General features: G+C 41.6%; 1 protein-coding gene across 1 annotated transcript; it reads left to right on the top strand.

Annotated features, from left to right (window-relative positions):
• The first annotated feature begins 3,827 nt into the window (after positions 1-3,827).
• Positions 3,828-9,074, top strand: cidec (cell death inducing DFFA like effector c). Its single transcript, XM_076096159.1, has 6 exons — positions 3,828-4,063; positions 6,284-6,352; positions 6,461-6,614; positions 6,858-7,007; positions 7,618-7,799; positions 8,581-9,074. The coding sequence occupies exons 2-6, from the start codon at positions 6,288-6,290 to the stop codon at positions 8,774-8,776; spliced, it is 747 nt and encodes a 248-aa protein (XP_075952274.1). The 5' UTR covers positions 3,828-4,063; positions 6,284-6,287; the 3' UTR covers positions 8,777-9,074.
• The last annotated feature ends 9,857 nt before the right edge of the window (positions 9,075-18,931 follow it).

Raw genomic sequence — 18,931 nt, 5'->3', positions numbered from 1 at the left:
AGGCTGCTCTTGTGATATTCATGTCATTAGTCAGATGAGGATAAATCCCTTGATGGGCTGGACTGGAGATGACTCAGGAAACAAGGTATGGCTTTGTCTTGTTTGTCTCCTTCCTGGGCCTGACGGCTCCTTCCTCCTTTAAGTCCTCCAGAGGGCTTTCTTTATGATTGCTCCGGTCTAACCTCCCAACACCCCCCTCTTCTGTGCGCTTAAAATAGATTTCTGTACTCGTACATAATGTTCCTTTAAAAAAGTAACAATGCACAGTGTCCAGCATTTTTTATTTTTCCATGTCATGCCAAACATTTCGAGGTACCACACAAGAACACACGTGCACATGACTGAGGTGGCTGTCGTTGCACAAAATCAGATCTGAGTTGACAACATGAGTTGACACAGATTATTGGATCTTTAATCAAGCCCATCATTTCAAAATAGGAACCCAAGGAGCAAATTTACAGTCTCCCTTATTTTACTTCAATTATTATTAAACACATTAATCCCATTTTAAGAAATGCAATTGCCTCCCTGAACTCTAACTGATGACATTTAGCTGCTGTTTCTCCCAACTAAATGCTCCCTGTAGAATTGAATCACCGTCACAGTAATGCAGACAAATTTGGGGCTGCTCTTTCATGTAGAACTCCCATGTGAGGAGTTTGTGACGTAGGCTGCTTGTTTTCGGTCCTGGAGATTTGTGTGTGCTCTGACTCGTTGATTAGAAACCGTTCTGTTGATTTAAACACATTTGAGTAAAACCACAAACACGTACATGGTATCACACCTTCACACTTTCTCTTATGACGGTCACGATACAGTTAAACTATCCATTTTGAGGCCTTTTGGCGTCTCTGTCCATTGAGCGGAGGATCCTGATGATCTGCTGGGTTTAAGATGAGAAATCACATGTTTCTTTTTTAGACTGGAGAAAAACGGCCAGCATATTTTATGGATACTCCTAGAAACTGCCTTTAAACATAGCAGATTCCTCCCCTTTGTAATGAGGAGGCTTCCGTCACCCAGTCTGCATGGATGATTGACAAGGAACTCATAACACCATGATAAGAAAGGGATTGTGTTTTGCAGCGTGTTGGTACTTAACTTTTGAACGGAAGTGGTGGGTTTCAGTTGTGCTTTGACTCGTGGGCAACTCTCCCATTCATTCTAGGCAAACTATTGTGATTACCATTGTGTTATTTTTAGAAAGAGAAAGACGGCAAATGAGTGTAGAGGAAATGAAATGAAGGGAGGGTGATGGCGTGTAAAGATATAAAAGATAAACAGAGAGGGGAAGGGGCAGTGCCACGGCGAAGACCGACGTGGATGAAGACAAAGTCGTGGACGAGCAGACAGAAGTCCATTTGAACATCCGACTGCGTGTCACACAGGTCCATCCTCCTGCAGCTCTAGAAGAAGAAGAAGAAGAAGCTGTGAGACAGAAGGCAGTATTATAGGGTCAAAGACAAGAGATCAATAGCAAAGCCCTGCTTTAGACCAGAGGAAGGAGAAGTGCCTTTTTGTCAAGTTACTAACTTTTCACTGAGTAAGTATTGATTGAGATTATGACATTTGATAATGCTTGCCCAGGTTTATCTAGCCTACATATTTCACAACATATTGCATGATTTTTTTCGGCAGTTGGACAAAATACTGTATCATTTATAGGACAAGTGGACAAAATATTGGAGAATCTGTAATTCCCTGCAGAAAACTGTATAAACAAAGTATTTTTTCAACATGCTTTTATGTCTTTAAAAAAAATCTATATTTCAAATCTACCATTTTCTGCACTCTGGATAGATCTTTTATATCCATTTGTGCATTGACAGGGACTATTGAAATGTTAATCTTAGATGTTCCTGGATATTTCCAAAAATATTAGGAATTTCCTGCTTGCATATATGTATGTTCTCATCTAATAGCCTCCTGTTTTTCATAAAAAGCCTCAGTTTTCGATTTAAGAGGGATTTGCATATGTAATCAGATTATTGCAGATCAGAAAATGTCTGATGCATACCATCCCCGAGAGAAGCCTTGCAGTGTCAGGGTTGTGAAATCTAGAGCCACTGGCTGATCTGTTCTTCTTCTCTCCCTGCAGACAGAGTCCTGACCATGAGAAGTGTGCGTGTGTGTTTCTGCCTGGCTCTGCTGCTGCTGCTGCCTTGGATCGCCCAGAGCCAGAGGAGCTTTCCCGCTTTTGCTAAACTTGACGAGGACACACAGAGGGATGTGCTGGCTGTGTTGAACTCATTGCTCCGATCAGAGCATCACACTGTGCTCCGGCGAGAGCGAGCCCCGCGCCCAGCCTCCCAGGTGCCGAAGAGAGCCCAGCAGGGGTCCCGCTTCGCCCTGTCCCTTGATGTTCCCACCAGCATCCTCAGTGTCCTCATAGACCTGGCCAAGAACCAGGACATGAGAACCAAGGCTGCAGCCAATGCAGAACTGATGGCACGAATAGGCAAGAGGAAATAAGACGCGGGGCCCCTGGGAGCTGCCGGGGGCTTGATGGACGAAATCTCATCTCACAGAGGAGTTAACTTCTTACATTGTGACACTGGCACCTGGTTAGAAACACTGTTAGTTCAGGTGAAATCAGTCATTACGGTCAGTATCTGTCCTTTAGAGCTTAGATTTGCTTTACTTTTATACTTGCATTGAATTATTATATGATTGTTTTACACCCAAAACCACACTCCATGGGCTGACTCTTGAAACAGAAGTAAACAGAAAGAATGATGTAAAACAAACAAAAGGACACTGCAAACAATGTCAAACAAAGTGTGATGAAGCTGGTATTTTGTCTCAAAGATTGTTCACCCATGGGTCAGAAACTGTGATCAGGTTCTGAAATCTGTTTCCTCTGTTTGCATGTGTAATCTTGAATTCAAAGAAAAGGTTGTTCAATTAAATCCAATATGATAATCATATTTTTTTTCTCAAGTCTAATTCATTTCACTCACTCGCATTGATATCAGGCATGCTTGGTATAATTACAAGCATCAGCAACCCATAAAGCACAAATGAATGGGTCTGAGCCGCATGAGCTTGCGTCACCCACAGCCGGGTCTGATATGTGATAACAGGACAAAGACGTGGGCAGGATATTGACCTCTGAAGGAAGAACAGACCCTTTCTATAGACCTTTGTTCACTCATACTTGATGAATTTGGCGAACAAGTCGCAACCTATTTTAAGTCTGATGCATTATCTGCTCTACATTGCGCTAATATCTGTGGCATGATTCATCTGTGCTCCTGCAGTGAGCATGAAATATGAAGCAACACAGTGAAATAAACTGCTCATCTGATTTACATCCGCGTTTGTTTTGTTTTACGCTGGTCATAACCTGGAATTATTTTTTTGTACCACTTCAAGTCGTGGTATTTAAAGCCAATACGAATGCAAATATTGCAAGAAATGTTTTTAATATGTTGCAGCGACACTGTAAGTACTAAGGCCACTATGAAGTCACTACTGGGCATCAGAGAAACCCTGCAACCCCTGCAGATATACAAACTACCCATGTGGTTGTTACCCCAACTGGAATCAATGAGCACAAGGTTGTTTATGTTTCCATTAGATTGCTGTAACAATACTTTATTTAAGGAAGCCCAAATGGTTTTATCAGGCTTCTTCTACAGAAGTTAACACAGGTAATAGAGAATTGGCACTTCTAGAAATCATTTAAAGCATCCAAAGCATTTAAAAAAAATGGACTTCAGCAAGTGACCACGTGTTTCCGACCCACTGAAGTCCAAACTGAGGCAGTTCGTCGTTTGTCCGCGTGATGTCCTCGTTGTTTCTCTTAACTGTGTTTATCATTAGTTTACAGATTGGCGAAAGACCCTCACATCGTCAAATATATTTATGACCCAAACTTCTTCACTGAGCAGCCTATTGATTAATTAATTAAATGCACGAAAGTTAGCGTGCAAGCAGAGGGAGAGAAAGGAGCCGAAAATGGCGCAAACTGCGGTGGTTAATCAGTCTAATCCAGGTGTTATTAATCAGCGTTGAGGCAGTGACGGGTTCACGTTACATCAGGAAACACTCGGGGGGGAAAGTAAGTGAATATTTTACTCTTGTTCCACTTGTTTAATGTTTGACTTTCATTGTTTTTTTTATCACACTTTGTTCTATGAAATATAAAACAAGCTGCTGCGCACATTTAATAGAAACTCGTGCATTTATATTCCTATAGATTTAGCGTTACTCTATGGCGCTGTTGTTGGTAGGCTATTCTCCTTATTTGGCCCAGTCTTAGTGGTTGTAAAATGCTATTTTTTCCTACCTCAGTTTGTCCATAGTGTACGTGATGTTTTGTTGATCTAAATGCTGCATATGTTATCTTAGAAAACAATAAGCTCATTTTCCTCAGTTCCTTGAGTCGGATGTGTTACTCACACAGAGCCCCAACCCTCTTCCTGAAAATCCCACATTTAATTCAGACTACAGGAAGTCTTTATTTGCCAAGTAAACATGAAGATGATTTTATAGCCTGTCCAGTAGGCAAACAGTAGGCTTAACCATAATGTCAGTGTGAGTTCTTCATATGTGATAAGAGAGTTTTACTCCCATTTCCATTCCTAATGCCACAGCTGTGCAGGAGGCTGATGAGTGTAAACATAAAGACTCTCAGACAGTGAAATATAGCCACTGGCAGAGACGCATGGATTGTGTGCTTTCATCTGAACTAAGGTTTATTCATGGGGCAGTATTTTATGCAAATGTCACACAACAGGTGAGGTCTCACCAGGTCACTTCTGATCCACACACATTCAGACGTCTTTCTTTATAAACCATTTGAGGAACATTACCAGTTGAATGTGGTCTTAAGGATGAAGAAACAGTTTTACAGCAGATTTAAAATAGTAGATTTCTGTCATATAGTTTTCATATTAATCCCTGGGTTTTGTTGTGGTCGGTGTATGCAGGTGATCTCAGACTACCTGTAGCTGTAGGTGTGTACCGTCATGTGATAACACTGGGAGGTGTGGACACCCTTTGTCTCCATAAACCGACACGCCAGTGTGTGAGATAACATTGAACGATGACCTCATTTGGGAAATTACATTACTGTCACACATTCTTGCAACCTCTGGCAGAGTTAAAAGTGCAAATTGTCCTCAAAGTTTCTCTCAGAGGTTGAAGTTTGAGTACGTCTATCGGAAAAATACATGCCATAGTTTTCTCCTTTTTAAAATAATGGGAAATTCAAAAAAGCATAGATGACCCAAATACCTGTATCTTTGTTATCACCAATTCCTCCTTTGATTGCATTAAAGGGAGCCACAAAGCAAAAGTCAAGAGCCACAAAGCAAACATATTATGTGAACCAAGACTTCTGGTTTTCTTATGACAAACCTTTTTGTTTTGTCTTTTAAAGGGTTGATTCACCAAATTATACAAATCACATTTTCTCACTAACCCTAACTGCTATTTAGCCATGCAGATGGACATTTTCTGCCACCACTCTAATACAGTAGAGCTAAATATGATTTAGTTTGTTCTGTAAGTATTGAAAAATATGATCTGAATGTCTTTAGAAATCTTTCCAATAACAATCTCCAGGTTAACACAGACCACACTGTCAGCACACTGTCAGCATATTTTAATAGGGACACTTTCCTCAGTAAGAAGTAGTTCCTTTAGGATGGCTCGTATAACAAACTGAAATCCAGGGCTTCCACGGGGGAGGGTCAGAGCAGTGCTCATGGAGAATTACTCAATACAACTTGCAACAAGCTCAACAGTCATCAGCACAAAGGTCAGTGACCAAGTGGTGCAAGACACGGCGAGAAGAGAAGAGCGTATCAGAGGGGTGTAGTGGTGTTAGGAGCAGCACTTCAGGATCACAACGACCACTATACGGATTATATTCAAACACGGTCAGGACAACAGCTTGTCACCTTTTCTATAACAATGAGATCATATATGTTGTAGATTTTTGTGTTTTTCTTTATTGGGAATTCTTGTGAAATGTGTGTGGTTTGTTGAAGAACGGGTCTGGTTTACAGATTAGAGTTAATTCTGATAGATGTAGACATCGGGGCCTGGACACTCAATAGGGCATACACGACCAGAATGTACTTTAGATCCTTTGCCCTCATTTTTTGTTATTGTTTGACTGTAAAACGTATAAACTTTCAAGCTGCAATATTCACTCATAGCTGCTGCTTGCTCCTTCTGTGAGGCCTGTCGGTAATGTTGCCCTTTGCAAGTGACGATGTGTTGTCTTACAGTTAAAGTCTAAATGCTAAACTGATGCTACCTTCAATCGCAGATCGATGTGCTCCCAGATGGATTACGCTATGAAGTCCCTCAGCCTTCTGACTCCGTCTTCCCTCTCCAAGTAAGAGCACTGCTCCGCGGGTTGGATGGGATAGTCAACAATCACCAGTTAATGGTGGACGAGGAGGCTGAAAATGATTTAAGCATTGTGTCTTCTATCTTTTGTCAGGTGTGTGACAGCCAGCGTGTCAGCCAGCGCCTCCATGACCCAGCAGCTCCTGTCGGGTCGAGCTCCTCGCCCAAAGCCCTTCAGGGTCACAAATGCTGACCGCAGTGTGAAGAAGGGCATCATGGCGAGCTCCCTAGAAGACCTGATGAACAAGGCAAGGAGCGTGTGTGAAGTGTTGAAAGGGCTGAGCTTGAATTGTGAAGTAGTTGAGTGGGTGACGATGAAACGGTGTTTAAAATGACCACAGACATCGGCCTGTGACTCACTTATTGCTGCGCCGTCTGTGAGACTCATGCTGGTTAAAGTTCACAAGACTGAGGTGTACACTTGACTGCAACAATGCTCTATCCTTTATATAATGGCCGTTATCTGAATTGCTCCTCCCTGTGTCTCTCAGGTCATCGACTCGCTGAGCGTACCGTGTGTCGGCGCCCTGGTGCTGGATGAAGACGGCACAGGCGTGGACACAGAGGAGTTCTTCCAGACGCTGCCCGACAGTGCTGTCCTCATGGTCCTGGAGAAGGGCCACAAGTGGACCCTACATCCGGTATGATAGTGTTTGACCTTTTTCCACATCAACCAGCAGGTGACGCTGTTGATCAGCTGCACAGTGGGGTGTTTAACATATTGATCGACTGCTTGTATTCAGCGTTTGTTACGCCAGTGATTCTTTGATGTATTGACTGAACAGACGGGGAAATATCTGTTTCTTCAATGAAGCAGCCATGAATATGGATGGTACAGGGGTCTGTAGAAGAATAGTACATTGAAATTTAATCAGCAAATATTGTGTCCTCAAACTGAATAGAGGAGGAATATGTCAGTTATTGTGCAAATGCTGAGCTCGGGGCGAACACCAGAGATTAGTTTCTTCCTTCATCATTTTTGAAGAAGAATGGTGTTAAATTGACATGTTTTCTCCCGAAAGCAATTAATTTCCTTAGACTGCATGCAGTGATTTGCATCCCCCCCCTACATGTTTCCTCTGGTGACTTCACATTGACCTTGCTTCATTGTAATTTGCCTTTCCCATCACTGCTGGCAGTCCGTAATGTCTGCTGGCGGAGCTCGGTGTTGTCATCTGGCCCAATCGCGCCAACAAAATGTGTCTGTGCCCCTTTGACCCAACTTTTGTCTCCGCTCCTGTCGCCTCACAGAGCAGCCCCTCCAGAGATCAGCTCAGCACACAGCACCGGACAGATGTGGCCAAGGTGACTTTTGACCTCTACAAAAACAACCCCAAGGATTTCATTGGCTGCCTGAACGTGAAAGCAACCCTGTACGGCGCTTATACTGTCTCCTATGACCTGCGCTGTTACGCCGCCAAAAGCATGCTGAAGTGAGTGTCTGTCAAATATCTGAAACCGTCCGTCATTATTATGCATTTGTGTTGAACTGTCATGTAATGTTTGTTTCATCTTCATGTCAAAGGATTTCTCTGGTGACTTTCCCTAGTAACAGTTTAATCAAGTCAGAAATGAAAATCTACTGTGATGAGTTTCTAATTCATAAAATACCAAACGGAACATCACCTTTGCAATTCTAACAATTACATTTTATTTCTGGTTGATTTTCTCCTCTATATCAGCTGCTTTTCTAACATAACAGCAGCTGTAGTAGTATTCTGTGCACAACCAGCAACATGTAAAATCATTTTTTTAAATGCGTAAATTCCTGTGGGCGGCCGATTTTCAAATGATCAGATTGCAGAAGAACAAAGGCTAGATTTTACTGAGATTAAATTCATGTTATGTCATCGCTGCTGAGATCTGCCGGTTTTTAGCGTTTGCACGGAGCTTCAGTCAGAGGATTACATTTTGCAGACTTGTCAAATATGGGTCTTTTGTGCTCACAGTGCAGTAGAAGAGGTTTGTTTCTTAGATGTCCATTTCTTTTGAGATGCAGTTGTGAGGAATGATTCTTATTTCATGTCAGTCATTTTCTCATCAGCTTGTGTAGTTAATTTCCTGTGACAATTACTCAAGACTTTTTCATTTGAAAAAGAAAGATATATTCTCATACTATATGTATTTCCCAAGTTACTCCAATGCTGTGTGTCTGTTAAGCCGCTCTGCAGATGGGAATTATGACCACTTTCTCTCTCTGCGCTGTGCTTCTAGGGAGGCCCTGCGATGGACCATCTTCTCCATGCAGGCCACAGGCCACATCCTGCTGGGATCCTCCTGCTACATCGAGCAGCTGCTGGAGGAGGAGGAGGAGGAAGAAGAGGAGCGAGCAGAGAAGAGCCTGGCGCTGCCACAGGAAGGCAGGATCAGGCAGCTGCAGAGCATGCTGCTGAGAAGGATATCCCACTGATCGTGGATTAGAGCTGACGATGGTGGAGCCGCCTTGTCCACTCTTAGGTTTAGGACACGATGTAGATGGTCGCAGATGAAACGGCTGATCTCTTCATGTTCACGTCAGTTTCCTGTGCAGTTTGCAGATATTTTAGACATAGCAACAGTCTGTCACTTTCTTGTTCTGTTACATTTATTATTATTTTTTTGCACCATATGTACAAGCTGATACCACAAGTTATTCCTCAGTAAGCACATTTACTTATTACTGTAAATTTTTCCTATCGAGATGAATAAATAAAACTAACACTTTTTTATATTCCCGTTCCTGAAAGTCCATTTAAGTCTACATACAGTAGGTCTACAATTGAGCTTATATGTGCTGTGTGAGCCCATTAAGCTGGCTTTGTGCGTGTGGTTCCTGGTCTGAGTCAGTGTAATTGGCAACAGGTCCAGCTGTCTCTCCCACGCTTCCCTAATTGTCCCCTGGCCTGCACTGTACTGTCAGCTGCAGCCTGCCCCTGCCTCAGAAAATCGGAGGAAGAGAACGAAGTAAGAGCAGCTGCAGGGGGCGAGAGGCCGGAAGCAAACCATTATACGGAGAGAGAGAGAGAGAGAAGAGAGATGATTGCCTCAGCTGGCGTCAGAAGTACCACTTTTGCTATTTTGTCGTAAAAGGTTGCAGCAAAAAAAATGCTGAGGACAGATTTTCCACCGAATTGACGGTCTGATACACTGAGAAAAAGATAAATGTCTGAGGTACATATCAGTAGGTCAAGAGTTGGACACTGACTGTGGCTCGCTCCCGCTAGCTCTTCTGCTGGGTTTTCTTTTGTTCTGTCTACAGAAAATATAACCAGAAATAATAGTAACGTCGACACATTTGGTCATTTCGGAGGCAGTCAGCGTTGAAAGACGATATATATATATATATATATATATATATATATATATATATATATATATATATATATATATATATATATATATATATATATATATATATATATATATATATATATATATATATATATATATATATATATATATATATATATATATATATATATATATATATATATATATATATATATATATATATATATATATATATATATATATATATCCCACATGATATTAGTTGATTTATTGTTCGCTAATGTATTGAGGGATGTGCATGTCGTTTAAATGTAATGAGATAATGAATCACGGGATAATCAAAACATCTTCCAACAGTATTTAGTATTGGGCGTTCATCAATTAAATTGCAACTCATGAATGCATGAGCAGTAGTTGCATACAATGCCAACAACATTAAAGTGATTGTGAATACATGGTTAAGTGCCATTGTTTGCACTGAAACGAGTCATGGGGGTGCATGACTGCTGACTTTAATCTACGTTCGTTGTGTTTCACAGTATTCCTGATGGCTCTATTAGTGTATTGAATTGTAGCCATATAGATTGGTTTCTACAGTATCTGCTCTGTTTCACAGGTTTGACGAGTGATTTGATTTGTCGTTCCCTTCACCGTGTTCAGATGCGCCAACTGAAAATACCCAGATGTGAGTTTGAGTAATGTATTGCTTTACTGTAAATTCTGTGCTCATTAGAAGGGACAACCTCTGATCCACTTGTGAACTGAAGGGTTCACTCCACCAAAAAAAACAAAAGATTGGAACCTGCTGTCATTCCCACAAAAAATTGACGGTTGAAAAAATGTAGAAACATTTAAAATGTAGGTTTCTATTCCTAAAAGGAGTTGCACTGCTTTACCATCGCACTCCTGACAATGTTAGACTCATGATGGGCAATTAAAACATGATGCAGCAGAACCAGAGATATCCTGTTTTGTCTTTTATCAAATACAGATTTCTTTTTTTAAATTTCATACATTCTTTGTCCTTGTCAAAACCTGGCGCCTGCACTACTCTCAATGGAACTCAACTGCCGACTGTCGGTATGAGTTAGGTAGCCTCTAGCAGCCTTAAACTATAAGCATTTTTAGGAGCAGTGAGCTGCTGTGAAAGATTTGCGACGGCTCACTCACGATCACCTCGACAGCCAGGTTCTATAACCACCGACTTTATAATTAAAGCACATTCTGCTCGACCCACTGAGCCACAGCAGTGACAAAAATCTGAAGCTGTCGAGATTCAAAGAAGCGAGTTCACCAGACCTCTGGAGCCCACTCGTCATCTTTGCTTAAATGCAGATGTCATATTTCATTTTATGTAGTTGTGCTGTGACAATCTAAAATAAAGTGTAAGCGTCACGACTTGTAGTCTTCAGCCCCAATCACTGAACGGATAAATTGCCTCAAGTGACATCAGTTGAGGCAATGTATCCGTTTTTGTGCAGTTCCCTGTGACGCCACAAAGATAGCATATCTTCTTTTTTTCACATGCACATTTAATAATGTGACTTTATTTAGTGCTTTACGTTTATACCAGCATCAAAGCACAGACAGGTTCGGAGTTTTTAAACCTTCGATCTGAATGTCCTCGGTAGTAGATGCCTCCTCCCTCCTCCCTCCTCCCTCCTCTCTCACTCAGCTGAAGTCATCCTGGCAGCAGCGTCCTCTGAGGATCCAGCAGGAGCGCTTCCTGCGGACGGCCGTCCGTCCTTCCGTCCCACTGAGCTGTGTTGTTGCCAGTGGCCCCTGGTGGAGCTGTTGCTGCTGCTGAGCATGTGCTCGGCTGCTCCGCAGAGAGTTACTCAACTACTATTGGCCCCACAGGACATAAGGGACGCTTCCCATCAACACACATGTTGTGGACACGAATCGCTGAACGCACGGCTCCAACTCAAAGAGGTAAGAGTGCAAGTTTTGCTCAATAATCTAAGTGTTGTTTTTTTACTCTGCGATATATATTTTGTCTGTGCAGCTGTTTGTCCGATGAAGATATGTTGGTGTAAAATTGCGCAGCCGCTTGGTAAGCAGTTGGCAGGCAGGCAGCCCCGACCTATCCAGTCCAACAATAACTTCAGTCCAATGAATCATTTTCTGATAGTAACGTAACGTGTGCTTGAATTTCACACGTTAAAACGCAATTTTTTTAACTTTTCCCTTATAGGTTAGTTGAACTTTTACGCAGCGTATTTTAATCCATAACCGTTCGTGTGGCTATTTAATAAAATCCTTACCAACTGGAAACACTATGGTAGTGCATTATGTCAAAGTCTCTGTGTTTATTTGAGGGTAAGATGGGTAGGCTGCTTGCATTCCTCCCGTGCAGTGCACAGCACATCGCCCTGTGTGCTGTTTGGCACAAAGCGCTCCACGAAATATCGATTTAGCAGAGGAATCCGGGTTTTATTAGAACCCACGGGCTGTATGTGGGAGTAGGTGCTTGACACAGTTACGGGCACGGAGGCTATATTCCTCCCACGCTCCCGAGGGAGTCCTCCTCAAATGCAGTCCGCTGGAAACATCTCACCATGCATACTGTACATGAAAGCGTGGTTGTCTGTTTGGATGGTGTTTGCGATGTTTTGCATTTTGTTGTGTGTGCCAACGGCCTTGCAGCCAAATATCACTTAAAATATCTTTAAAATATCTTAAATCTCATCTACTCTCATTTCCAGTCAGGATCCGTTTGTTAGGTCCATCTGTCCTTAGGAAGAATCAACAAAACAGAACTTACATGAAATAAGGTATAACTAAACCTTAAGGATTAATTGAAAGTGAGAGCGATAAACAGAAGTTAGTACTAATGGTCTGTTAAATTAGGTTTCTTTAAAGTTACTTATTGCACTGAGGGCTTGTACCTTAATCTGAAACATTTCTTCAGTAAACACTCAAAGAATTTTGTTTCCTCCAGGTCTGTCTTGATCTATTTCATCCAAAATGTGGTTTTCAAGTAAAATCAACCTGTTCATCAACAATTTATCTGGTTCGAGTTTATCAACTGATTATTTTCTGGTTTTCTTAGTCTTCTGTGATATTTTGGACTGTTGGTCGGCAAAAACAAGCAATTTCTCGTCTTCACTTTGGGTTCTGAGAAATGGTGGCTGGCATTTTTCACAATTTTCTGAAATGTTTTGTCCAAATGATTAATTGAGAAAATAATTACATTGATAACGACAGTTATTGTTACATTGTTTTAGTATTAATGGTGTTTGGTAAAGCCTTTGGGGTTAGATAGGCCAGCAAGGAGAACACTATTATTTTTGACCGATGGGACAATATGCTGCCCAGCGTTTTAGAACTGCATTCTGCCCTCACAAAATCAAATAACTTAGATTTATACACTCATACAAACCACATGTTGTCTCATGCAGTTTTCTTTCTCAGCTGTTCATCACAAGCAACAGTGCTCTTTGTCAAAGAACAACTAAAAAGAGGGATGGACAGATTAAGACAGTAAAAGTTAAAGTAAATGCAGTAAGACACAGCAGGCGAGATGGGGAGTAACAGGAGGGGTTGGTTGCAACAGTGTGGAGGTGGAAGAAAGCATTTGGGTCTGAGATGTGTCTCCGCCACGCCGTCTGCTGTGGACGGCTTTGATTGTGAACATGAAGGAGGGAAACCAAGTCCTGCTGGACACATGAAGACATGGAGTGTTTCCTGTGTGCCAATACATCACCCTCCCCTCTCTGTCTCACACACAAATTATTAAATTGTCTTCTAATTGATTCCTTCTGCAGTTAAGTAACCTCCTCGTTTTAAACCAAGTGGCTTTCTGTTCAGCATCTGTCATCTGTCAGCAGCAACACCCTTCTTTTTCTCTTGTCTCTATTTCTTCTTTTCCCCCACTTTCCTTCTCTCTGCTTTTTCCCCAAGCTTAGGTTTTTCAATGGTTGGTTATTTAGGTCCATATTTCAGCTCGGCAATAAATAATTCAGGTAACAGGACAACACAAAGGTCCTCAGTGAGAGCCTGGATGCTTTGCTCAGACCTGAATTGCCCGTCGTTTTGGAGAATATGTCTGAATAATGGATTTGTATTTTGACTGAAGTGGCGATAGGTCCACTCACTGAGTGTTCAAGTTATCACTCAAATAGATCCATACATTAAAAATGAGTCTCCTGCTGAAGAAGCTGAGGTTTTTGCTTGATTTTACTCTCCCTCATATTCTCCCTAAAAGCACTCTCTGTATTTCTCCATATTTCATGCCGTCCTGCTGGCTTTTTCCAGCTGCTCCTCAGCTCCATTATGAAATGAGCCAAAAATATTTATGACTTGGACCGAAATGATTATTGGATTGCTGCATTGAAAGTATGGATGCTTTAACAACAGCCACCCTGGACAGAAGGTCAATAAACCACTCAGAGTGACGCAGATTCCTGACCCTGACCATACCAGTGACGGTTAAGAGTGTCCTGACTTAGTACGTGTGTGTTTGTTTGTGTTGATCACGAGACAGTGTTGTATTGTCTAGAACTGGCAACTTATTTTTTTATAAAACAAAGTTTTTAATATTTTGAAGAACCTAATCAAGTCAAACAGAAACTTGAATTCTCCTCACTTTTTGTGGAGATATTCTGAACTTTACTGATGCTACAGCTACTGTGCTCATTTTTAAAAGAGCATATAACCGTTTTTGGACATATTTGTGGAAACAGCATCTAAGCCTCAAACCTCAACCTCTGAACCTCGTGAATTCAAACGAAAGCCTCTTAGATAAGCATCATCTGTTGAAGTGAGTGATGCATGGTTGAAAGCTCCAGGATTGTTCTGTTCTATGTGGTCCCAGTAGGGCCTCACAATTATGTGCAAGGCCGTTTCCCGCAATGTGTCCATAACCATGCATTGAATGGACATATTGGCAGTGTAGAACTATTTATTTGCATTTAGAATGGTCATGAGACTTTACATGATAGCATAATGTCACTGTAGTATTCGTCCTCGCATTTGAAGCTCGGAGTCACGCCTCAAAGAGCTGGCGGCTTAAAGGCAGACAACCAGCTAAGTCAGATTCAGTGGGGAAATCTCTATTCAATTCGTATTTGTTTAACATTCCATCTGCTGGCAGAGAAAATAATCCCTAACATTTACAACACTGGAAAACACTCCAGCGCTGCTCCAGATGAGACTTTTCATCCTCTCTGTATTCATCGACCGCTACAAGACCACTTAGACTCGGCAGGTGTCCTGTTGTACAACTGTGTGTATTTAAAGACGTGCGTTTCTCTCCCAGGCCGACTGTGCTGAGGATGAGCAGTGGCCTGCCAGTGTTTGTCTCTGACTAGACCTTTTGCCTCCATCATGACGTGGTGACTAAAGAGAGTGCTCAAATAAGAGCTTGACGGGAGTCTTTTTACACTTGTGCGCACACACACAAATGCTGGTGGGTGTTTAATGCACAGTAGGAGTGTACAGTGTATGTTCCTCGTGTTAACTCCAGCCTCTCCGTTTCGTCATTAGTCACCCCCTCACACTGCAGACTCTGACTTGAATGCTGTCCTTTCTATTATTGTGTGTGCTTTGTCCTAAGTAATGTCTGGTTAAAATCAACATTCTGCTTTGTGGTGGTCTGCTTAATTTCAAGAACCTAAAGTAGACAAAATATTTCTACTACACATTGTGACGGCAAGTCTTCTATTGTAGTGTGTTCTGTAATGGGCCTGCAGTGTCATTATATATCCATTAGAATAAATACCCTGACTATTCCCTTTTTTCCTGTCCTACCAGTGCATGAAACCGTACATGACAGAAATGTCATACTTTCCTCACAGCTTTCCTCGTTTGAGTTGAAGTGATTAGGTCTTCAGTCCCCTTGCTGCATAAGTTTGCATTTTAATGAGGTTGAACTGATTTACTTTTAACCGCTATAAATCTGTGATGTTTATGGAGTTCATGTGAAGAGAAATATGTGGATATGCTTTACTGATGAATATGTAGATAGCTTACATGACACTAGCAAATGTTAGCATGCTGACATGATAAACTAAGGCTACGTTGACACAGCAAGCCTTTGTGTTCAATTCTGAATTATTAATCAAATTGGGCCTTTGCTAAGCCCCGCCCCCCGCTGCTACTCCGTCAAGGTGTCAGAGCTACCATGGAGTCCACACTGTCACTAACTGCACTCACTGAATAAACATTATCAAATTCTTGAAAACATGAAAATATATATGTCCAGGATGTCAAACTGATTGAATGGTCAAAACAGGTTATAAAGATGAAGACAGAAGCTAAAGCTACAGATCACAGTTTAAAAGTGAACCACCACATCACCTGGCGATCGAGACAAAATTAAGGAACAATAGTGTTCCTGTAAAGTAGGTCTTTACTCACTGTTACAAAAGCAAAAACAGCATCCAGTATACCTTCAGAAGCTAGCGTAGCATAGAGGTACAATAACAAAGTCATCACATGCAGCACACTGTCGTACGGAAGTAAACATGGAGGCCACTAAATTTAGTGTTTACGCTGACATTAACAAGTTGATGTGCATGTAGGCCAGTGAATTTGTGAGCAGATGATGAGGATGAAGAGAAAGAGGGTCACATTTTTTTTAATCATGGCTTTTTGTGAAGCAATAGATGCTTCTTCTGCACGTAAGTGTGTGTGGATGCAGAGTGGGAGCCAGTAGTGGTGGGATCCTGATGTAAAAGTGATGTAAAAGTCACATCAATTCCGATATGAGAGTTCAGACTTAGGTACTATTGCAAGAAATCAGACCTGAACTGAAAAGATCAGATGTTGTAGTTTAAAAAAAACAAAAACTGATCTTAGTCACATAAAAAAATCAGACTTGGGCCACTTTTGCAAACATTATACAGATATAAATACATTATATATGTATCATATTATAGCAGTAATCACACAGCTTTAGCACACTCTTGCTGTATTTAATTAAATCATGATCATTTTTAATGTGGTTGATGAAAATACAAATATAATATCCATTGTATTCCTATAAAAAGACATTACTACTCCAACATTCCAACATTACTATTCATGTGCCTTTCCTCTGCAAGTCTTTCTTCTTTTCTTTTTTTTAAACTATATAACAGTTTGACAACCTGTTACATCAGCTCGTCTCACATGAATAGCAAGATTATCTTCACTGTCGTTTAATCTTTATGCTGCTGCTCCTGGGGATTGCTGGTGTGACTAGCTGTTCAATTATACATGTTATACAGTCTCTTGTCACATAGGTGCAGGCTTCCTACACAGAAGGGGAAAACATTGTAGGGCGTCACTTAGATCTGTATAGTGGCAGCCTTGGATGTGGTGCACCAGGCTTTAACTCTTAAAATGAAAGATTATTATTAGATCAGTCTCTGCTTGTTTTATCATAAAGCGTTGTAATTTACATTTTAGTTTCACTTTTCCTGAACCTGTATTGCCCAGAATTACTTTCTACAATCCCTAGCGACCAGCTTTAAATTCTTACATTCACGTCTGAGTGTTTGGGCGGAGATGCAAATTAAGAAATTAGATGGAAATTGGTGATGTCTACTATTTTGCTCCTGAATTGCTGAAAAGTTTTAATGTTCAACTTGATTATCCTGAAGAACGATGGCATTAAAACAAAATCCCAAAGCACCAAAGCAAGCATCCAAAACGGGTTGCATACAAAAGAACATATTAAACATTGTAAGTCTTTACATATAAATAGAACTGAAATGAGATCAAACCAAACGCAGAGACACACAATGAATAACACAGGATAAGGGATTAGGACCCAGATGTGACGTCAAAGGCTTTGCAGAATGAAATTAATATGTTTACATATTGCACATTTCTGAATTTTGCACTGAAAATATCAGGCATCAACGGAAGCCAGATATAACCAAGGCTAACATTAGTTTATTGTCAAACAACGAAATGCGTTAGGGGTTTTCCACAAATCACAAAATCACACGACTTCTTGGTTCTCAACATCATCACCTGACATTCAGTTTTACATAAGTGTCATTGCTTTCACATTCGACTTCACTGCAAGTTCCTTGATGTGATATCTTCCTGGTTCTCAGTATGTTAGGATGTTCAGTGCAAAGCCAGATAATGGTCACACACACACACACACACACACACGGTCACCTGGGCAACTCCCTGTTGAGTGTATTCCACTCACAGGCGACATAATTAGGAAGCCATCTTAAGACCAGCGCCTGGTTGTCACACGTGTCTGCCTCTGGCTTACATTAGTTAGCAGGAGGGGTGGGCGCGCTTTCTGACAAGGTTTTATCTGGATTCGTAAATACAAAATTGCTGTACAAGACCTAACGCCAACCAACCCGGAGATTGACTCAGATTCAGGTTTTTCAAAGAGGGAGACGATTCTGAATAACCATCTTGTGGATGAAGAACGGTGTGAAACAGCACAGCGCTCTCCGGGGTCAGACATGAGGCGCGTTGGATTAGAGCAGGGTCTGGTTGATTGATTTTTCACACTTCTGCTTCACATGAATGCTTTGTGCAACTCAACCTTTTAATTCACAGTGATTAAACGGAAGTAGAAAACATACCCTTATAAAAGAAATACTGTTCAAAAATCACACCAATACTCTCTAAAAATAGAGCGCACAAACTCAGCACAGCCATCACTCCCTAGATTACAGGAAAACCTGTGTATCATACAGAGGTCCAGTGCCCCTCAGCTCCTGTGCCATTCAACGACCAGATTGCTTTTTCTTGTGCTAAGCATCTAACCCAGGCAGTCATCATGCTTTTCACTCAGGCAATGATAAGTGGAGTCTTTTGGGACAGAAGCAGCCCCTTGGGTACTGGAGGCAACCAGGAAACCAGCGCCCTGGGACATCTTGTTTACCAGTGCTCCTGGCTCGCCCTTCCTTTCTACTTCCTTCACTTACATTTTCTGAAATCTGTCTCAGCTCTCTAGCTGGCATTTCAGATGTCCTACTTCCAGGTGATGCATGCCCTCTTTTAAACAAGAATCCGCTACTTTCCAAATCCCATGTCGCCCCCCCACCCTCTCTACCAATTCCAGCCTCTGGGGGAAATCAGACAGTCTGCTCACGAACGGACCAGCTGGAACGTGGGTCAAGCAGAGTGGCTGCAGGGCTGCGCTCATGCACACATTCAATTTTTTCACTGGCTGTTACTCACTTTACTTTCCCCAGTATCCCTCCTTTCCTTTCTCCTCACATCCCCATGAGATCTCTCACAGTTTTAACTAAACCATGAATCTGTATCTGCCAACTGCTCCCTCACTCGCTTAAAACAGTGCTGTAGAAACAAAGTGGCAAAGTGTGTA

This window comes from Anarhichas minor, unplaced genomic scaffold (assembly GCF_050575085.1).
Source record: "Anarhichas minor isolate MPS153535 unplaced genomic scaffold, ASM5057508v1 ptg000021l, whole genome shotgun sequence".
NCBI lineage: Eukaryota > Metazoa > Chordata > Actinopteri > Perciformes > Anarhichadidae > Anarhichas > Anarhichas minor.
Note: the sequence above shows the minus strand (reverse complement) of the source record. Positions and strands in the feature narration are given on the sequence as shown.

Excerpts from the sequence above, each read along its gene's own strand:
- cidec (XM_076096159.1), top strand. The coding sequence starts at position 6,288 with ATGTGCTCCCAGATGGATTACGCTATGAAGTCCCTCAGCCTTCTGACT. Across the intron at positions 7,008-7,617 it reads ACAAGTGGACCCTACATCCG|AGCAGCCCCTCCAGAGATCA; the intron begins GTATGATAGTGT and ends GTCGCCTCACAG. Across the intron at positions 7,800-8,580 it reads GCCGCCAAAAGCATGCTGAA|GGAGGCCCTGCGATGGACCA; the intron begins GTGAGTGTCTGT and ends CTGTGCTTCTAG.